Source organism: Centroberyx affinis, unplaced genomic scaffold (genome assembly GCF_046629955.1).
Source record: "Centroberyx affinis isolate AG114_WGS23_722 - 3 ecotype Tasmania unplaced genomic scaffold, CSIRO-AGI_Caff_v1 ptg001426l_1, whole genome shotgun sequence".
In the NCBI taxonomy this organism is placed as follows: Eukaryota; Metazoa; Chordata; class Actinopteri; order Beryciformes; family Berycidae; genus Centroberyx; species Centroberyx affinis.
The window spans coordinates 1-7511 of NW_027279903.1; the positions used below are offsets into that span (position 1 = coordinate 1).

The 7511-nt window shown below is 46.1% G+C and overlaps 1 protein-coding gene across 1 annotated transcript; it reads left to right on the forward strand.

Moving 5' to 3' along the window:
* Nucleotides 1-2084: 2084 nt before the first annotated feature.
* Nucleotides 2085-7264, forward strand: LOC139650016 (Na(+)/citrate cotransporter-like; the record flags this gene model as incomplete). The annotated part of the gene is made up of 4 exons (XM_071526545.1): nucleotides 2085-2205; nucleotides 2466-2594; nucleotides 4020-4157; nucleotides 7136-7264. Coding segments are annotated over 4 exons (517 nt in total), but the record flags the coding sequence as incomplete, so codon positions are not given.
* Nucleotides 7265-7511: the final 247 nt, after the last annotated feature.

A 7511-nucleotide genomic window follows, 5' to 3' on the forward strand; every position in this document is an offset into this window, starting at 1 on the left:
ATCATTTTTTTTCTCTCTCTCCCCCCCTCTCTCTCTCTCTCCCTCTTTCTGTCTCTCTCTCTCTTTCTCTCCCCTCCCCTCTCTCTCTCTCTCTCTGTCTCTCTCTCTCTCTTTCTCTCCCCCTCCCCCTCCCCCCCTCTCTCTCTCTGTCTCTCTTTCTCTCCCCCTCCCCCCTCCCTCTCTCTCTCTCTCTCTCTCTCTCCCTCTCTCTCTCTCTCGTCTCTCTTTCTCTCCCCCTCCCCCCTCCCTCTCTCTCTCTCTCTCTCTCTCTTTCTCTCCCCCTCCCCCCCTCTCTCTCTCTCTCTCGTCTCTCTTTCTCTCCCCCTCCCCCCCTCCCTCTCTCTCTCTCTCTCTCTCCTCTCTCTCTCTCTCGTCTCTCTTTCTCTCCCCCTCCCCCCCTCCCTCTCTCTCTCTCTCTCTCTCTGTCTCTCTCTCTCTCTTTCTCTCCCCCTCCCCCTCCCCCCCTCTCTCTCTCTGTCTCTCTTTCTCTCCCCCTCCCCCCTCCCTCTCTCTCTCTCTCTCTCTCTCTCCCTCTCTCTCTCTCTCGTCTCTCTTTCTCTCCCCCTCCCCCCCTCCCTCTCTCTCTCTCTCTCTCTCTCTCTCTTTCTCTCCCCCTCCCCCCCTCTCTCTCTCTCTCTCTCGTCTCTCTTTCTCTCCCCCTCCCCCCCTCCCTCTCTCTCTCTCTCTCTCCTCTCTCTCTCTCTCGTCTCTCTTTCTCTCCCCCTCCCCCCTCCCTCTCTCTCTCTCTCTCTCTCTCTTTCTCTCCCCCTCCCCCCCCTCTCTCTCTCTCTCTCTCGTCTCTCTTTCTCTCCCCTCCCCCCCTCCCTCTCTCTCTCTCTCTCTCTCTCTGTCTCTCTCTCTCTCTTTCTCTCCCCCTCCCCCTCCCCCCCTCTCTCTCTCTGTCTCTCTTTCTCTCCCCCTCCCCCCCTCCCTCTCTCTCTCTCTCTCTCTCTCTCTGTCTCTCTTTCTCTCCCTCCCCCCCCCTCTCTCTCTCTCTCTCTCTTTCTCCCCCCCCCCCTCCCCCCCTCTCTCTCTCTCTCTCTCAGGTTCGTCACTGATGCGACCGTCTCTCTGTTTGTTGCTGTGTTGTTGTTCATTCTTCCCTCTGAACCCCCCGCTACCTCTGCTTCTGGAGGGGCTCCGATGCAGGTGCACACACACACACACACACACACACACATTCATTCCCTAACCTAAACCTAATCCTAATTTTCCTAAACATGAACCCTAAACCCGAGTCTTAAAGATACACTGTTTTACATGAACTAAATGTAATCGGGTTAGAAATCCAAAAAAATGTATAAAAATACAAGAAAAGTATTTGTTTTGTATCATTTTTTTTTTTGCATTTATTGTTGAAAAAGTGTATGTTATGACATGGAAAAGTAGCAAAAAAGGTGATGTCATTTTTATTCAGTTCTATTCAATTCAATTCACTTTATTTGTCCCCGGGGGGCAATTGCAGAGGCGCGTAGAGAAGCACAAGAAACAATTATCAATTGACGAGAAACAAATTTTTTTAAAAAGAACATATAAAAATAACATACAGTGCAACAGTGCTGATTTAGAGGTATGCACTGTATGGCATACAGTGCAAAAATAATAATATACCCATTATGATACTAATGATATTATATACTAATATAATACTAATAGTAGTGCAATAATAGTACAGTGCAATATACACAATATACATGATGGGTAATTCTATAATATATAAGATAGATGTAAGTTAGTTATTTTTATGTGTTTTTATGTGTTCTTTTTATTGTTGTTTTCTTCCTGAAAATGTCATTTTTCATTTCACTGTGACTCATGAGTCATGAGTCATAGGCGTGGGTTCATAATGTTATATTATTCTGTGATTTAACTGTTATGCGGTCACACCTGCGTTTATCAGGTATGTTACAACAGCTTTGAACGAGCCAATCAGAATTGAGCACCAAACCGAATCATTTTAAAATCTGACCTCATCCACGTTATCATACTGTTAGTTTCATTTCTTCTAAAAACTCGCCTTCACAGGTCTCCCCGCCTGCTGGAACCCCAGGTGTGTTTGATTGACATGTGTTTTATCCACTCAGAGCCCCAGGCGTCCCGTGGCCCCGCCCCTCCCTGCTGACCTGGCAGGTGACTCAGAAGAAGATGCCCTGGAACATCGTGCTGCTGCTGGGAGGAGGCTTCGCCCTGGCCAAGGGCAGCGAGGTGTGTGTGTGTGTGTGTGTGTGTGTGTGTGTGTGTGTGTGTGTGTATGTTTGAGTTTTTTCCTCATGGGGCCGGTCTGGGACTAAGACTTGGATTATTACTTTAGCATTAGGGGATGAATGTAGTCATAGAAGATCCTCGCAAGTGTCCAAAGATGAACGTGTGTGTGTGTGTGTGTGTGTGTTGTGTGTGTGTGTGTGTGTGTGTGTGTGTGTGTGTGTGTGCAGGTGTCTGGCCTGTCTCTCTGGCTGGGCGCTCAGATGACGCCGCTCCACTCCATCCCACCCTGGGCCATCGCTGTCGTCCTCTGCCTCCTCATCGCCACCTTCACCGAGTGTGCCAGCAACGTCGCCACGGCAACGCTCTTCCTGCCCATCCTGGCCTCCATGGTACCAAAACACACACACACACACACACACACACACACACACACACACACACACATAACATACACATAATATCATCACAATAGCTTTTACAATAGGAATAGGGGAGAATGGGGTAAGTTGAGCCATCCTTAAGGTCCAAATGCACTGAAAGCGTCTGATTCGATGGATTTTGGATCGTCAAATGAGGACCCAGCGACCAAAGCTGTTTTTTTCTGCAGCCGCAGCACCTGTTTGGAGAGTACTCCGGTGCAGTAGGTGGCGTGGTCCGCCAGTAAAACCAAAGAAGAAGAAGTGATATGTAGCGGGGAACTGACATTAGAGCTTGATCAAACTAGACGGCCACCAGCCAAAGCAGGACGAGGAGAAGCTCATCACTGAAGTCCAAAAACGACCTGTGATATATTCTGACTGACTGATTCAAATGGAGCTTGTGAGCTCCTGGTTATGACATGGGAAGTCGTGTAGACGATGTGCTCGGTGTTCAAGTGGTGAAGTCTTGAGCCCCGCTGCTAGTCGGCGTCTAGAAGCCACCGAGGCTAACAATTTAGCTAGCGAGCGAGCGGGCAACGTAATGCAGGAAATGCAAAGGCATAAAGGAAAAAGATGAGGCCGGAATATCAACATTTTCCTCAGACATTTTATAAAATTACTAAGAAAAACTCTATACGACTAAAATTACAATATATGAACTTACCATCCACTGAAAAATGACCTTCCATGGCCTCCGCCATTTCTGAAAACGTCAACAAACACGTCACAACTCGTGAACTCTGAGCTTTCAGAACATTTCCACTTCCAAAGTCATGAATACCACAGGAGGGGAGAGTTCATATGGACTCTCCTCCTGAACACGGTAAACACGACGCCATTTGAAGGCACCATGTGACTGCAAACTACTGACTGTTTACTGTTACTATGGCAACAGGTGACAGCTGACATTAGCTTTGTTAGCTTAGCTTAAAACTTTATGAACAATACAATTGTAATTCTGCAATGCTAAACGAAAACAACTCTCACTGCCAACAGCCACACTGCTACAGATCTGAACCGCTGTGTTGTCACATGTCAGATACTGAAAATGAGAAAAATAAAAGCTTAGAGCCTTTTTTTTTTTTTTTTTTTTTTGGTTACACAGTCCATTAGGTGAGAAGGTGTTCACTAGGTGAGAAGGTGACACAAGGTCCGGTCCGGATTGATCTGTAGTTCGGTCCGGATCCAGATCTTGGTCCGGAGTGTGAGAAGTGAGAAGAAGGTGCAGCATGCAAGCTCAGCAAGCTGTGTGAAGCAGTCTCACCAAGATGGAGGCTGTGGGGTAAAACGTGCCAGGTGCTAACACCTTTGAGTCTAGGTTCATTGAAGTAAAACCGTGCTTCTCTGGTGTGTGTGTGTGTGTGTGTGTGTGTGTGTGTGTGTGTGTGTGTCCAGTCCCAGTCTATCGGAGTGAACCCTCTGTATGTGATGGTCCCCTGCACCCTCAGCGCCTCCTTCGCCTTCATGCTGCCGGTGGCCACGCCCCCCAACGCCATCGTCTTCTCCTACGGATACCTGAAGGTGTCCGACATGGTGCGTCCCCCCAACACACACACACACACACACACACACACACACACACACAGTAGTAGCAGTAGCAGTAGTAGTAATAGTAGTCGTACCAATTCCAAAAGATGAGACCATATTCCTCCCGTCTTTGGCTCGCTTCACTGGTTTCCTGTGAGTTTTAGAATAGATTTAGCTGATAAGTTTTAAAGCCGTACGGGCCGGGCTCCACACCTGTAGCCCGCTGTGCTCCTGAACCACAGACAGGTGAGTAGTGAGTGATGTCACCACAGGTTTCTGAAGGCCGTTTTGAAGCCAAAACTTGCCGTTTACGAGCGCCGCCATGTTGACATCTTCTGGAGCCGGAGCAGCTGGAGCGAAGCCGAGGGTTTCACACATTCATTCAACCTTTATTTATACTTGAGAGAATCACTGAGGGAAACCCTCATTTACAATGATTTCTAGTCAAATTACATAAACAAAGAAAAAGAAAACAACAGCAAGGAGATAAACCAACAGAGAAAAGGCAATACCACAATTAACTAATAAAAAGCCATTAAAACGTACCGATTAGGGAAGATAGATAGATTAAGATAATTAAAATAAAATAATTGTTAGGGGTTGAACCTGTGACCTTTAGGTTACATGATGCCCAAATTGATTAGAATAATTTTAAATGTAAAATAAAATACAGTTATGTAAAACAATTGCAAGTAGAGGTTGGGAGGTTTAAGATCAAGTTTCTAAAATGTCCAAGGTGCACTGAAAATGCACTAAAATTAAAAGCAGTCTTTCTGAGTTCAGACCCGGCTCGTGGAACATGAAGCAAGAGCCGGTCAGTAGAGCCGCCTGCTATTGGCCAGTGATCACCGACCTGTCACTGGACAGGCGACCTGTCAATCACTCTGAAAACTGCCCCATTTTATAACTGTTGTATGACGTTAATGACGCAATTATTTTAAAAATCGCCATACGGACACATTATAGAACATTATAAAAAGTAAAATTAGCTACTGAGACCAAAACCTCTTGTCGAAAAAATGTATTGACTTTATATTTAGAGTGAGAAGTTGAGCTGTGGTCCCATTGACTTGAACGGAGTCGGGCGGGATTTAGTGTCTCTTTGGAGTCGACCCTAGTGGACGATAGAGGAACTGCAGCTTTCAGCCACTTCCTTATAGACCGATTTGGAAGGAAGTCACGGTGATGTCACTGCAGTTGCGTCGTGGAGGCAGAAAAACAGAGGAAACAAACGGGCGAGATCCCCCGAATAAAGGAAAAAAATGTCTTGTTGTGCCGTTGGATGTCAGAATAGGAACGCAAAAAAAGATGACCTTCATTTTTATAGAATACCGTCATCGAAGACGCCCTTTGAAGCTTAACGCAGACGTTTATGGTTGCAAGCCATTAATTGGACAGACTGGACTGACTGACATTTTTACATACACCTAGATAGTAGTAGCAGCAGTAGTTCTAGTGATTTACATTGTTCTAACATTCATTAAACAATGAAAAAGAGTTAATACTAACCCAGCCATGCAAGTGCAGTTCACCGTCAGTATGTAGTTGTTTGATGTTGATAACAGCCCACATGTTGAGTAGCTGTGTTTTATGTCCTTGCCGCTGGCAGCACGTCAGTCCGTAACACAAAAATCATTCGACAAATCTCGGTATTCAAGGTCCTGGACATGACCACAAAGTACAAAATTGTATGCGTCAAGAGATTTGTAAGCCTTGAGTTTTTCTTTCGTATAGACGCTGAGTTTTTCCACAAGGTATACGAAGATGTCCGGCTGCTGTAACTTTGGCCATTTAGTTGGATCCTTGACCCATTGACCCGACAGTGAGTACGGGTCAGGAAACCTCACCCCATTGCTAAGGGTTAGCTTATTAGACCACCTGTCTTCTGCTGGCAAACCATTAAAATAATTGGAGAAGGCGTCCGGATGATCCATATTCCTATGTTGTAAATTGACACCTGATACCGCTAACTGTCACTTTCTGCCACCAGTTCGGCTCCGCCCACAAAATACGTCATCGCTGTTTACAAACACAAAAAAGGTCTACTGGCTTCAGAATTCAGCCGTGGTTTTGGCGCTTGGCCTGAACACAGCCTGCGGCCCTCAGGTCCCACCCTCTTCTGGTCCTAAGCCCCGCCTCTGTTCCTAAGCCCCGCCTCTGGTCCTAAGCCCCACCTCTGTTCCTAAGCCCCGCCTCTCTTCCTAAGCCCCGCCTCTCTTCCTAAGCCCCGCCTCTTTACAGAAGGTGACCGAGGTTTTCCTGTCAGGCCCCTCGATGTGGAATTCCCTGCCTGAGGATCTTAGTCTCATCTTTTAAATCTCTCCTTAAAACTTACTTTTATGTAAGTTACTTTTATGTAGTGTGGCTTTTATCCCTTCTCTTTTACTATTTTTTATTATTTTATTTTCCCTTTTATCCCTGTCTTATTCTTTTTTACTTCATTTAGGTCGACTTGTATTGTTTGTGTTTTATGACAATTTTTTTACTCTGTTGGTGATTTGTAAAGCACTTTATAACCTTGTTTTGAAAAGTGCTATATAAATAAAATCATTAATTAATATTATTAATTAGTAGTAGTAGTTATTTAACTCTTCAGCTCTTCAGTTGTTTGTGTCTCAGCAGTTTCTTCTCAGTCAACCTGACTCATCAAATGACGGAAAGAAACTGATATTTCCTAACCCACATTCAATCATATGACCTGTGATGATGTGATGATGTCATCATAACCTCTCAATGACCCCCCTCCACCCCCCCCACCCCCCACACACACACACACACACACATCGTCACACCCATCCACCCTTTCATGTCTTGTCAGCATTAATGGAAAATGAACCTAGAAAACCTAAACTAACTTCCCTCTCCTCCTCTCCTCTCCTCTCTTTCTCTCCTTCTCCTCTCTTGCTCTCCTCCTCTCTTCCTCTCTTCCTCTCCTCTCCTCTCCTCTCCTCTCCTCTCCTCTCCTCTCCTCCCCCCACCCCCAGGCTAAAACAGGAGTAGTGATGAACATCATTGGGATTGGCTGCATCAGTCTGGCCATCAACAGTTGGGGTCGGGTCCTGTTTGATCTGGACTCCTTCCCTTCCTGGGCCAACGCCACCGCCGCTGTGTAGAAACCACCAGGACTCTGCTGACCCGGGATCAGCTCCCAGCTCATGACGACACGTTTTCATTTACTGAACCGTGAGCAAAACCTGAAGCTGACCTGAATCTTCCTGCTGCTGGACCAGAGGAGGAATGCAATTCTTATCAGACTGTGTTGTGTCAACTTGTTTATCCCCCAAGGAAATTTGGTTTTCAGCAGGCGTAAAAAAACACATCGACATCAGAGGAATACGATATAGAAATTCATGGAACAAA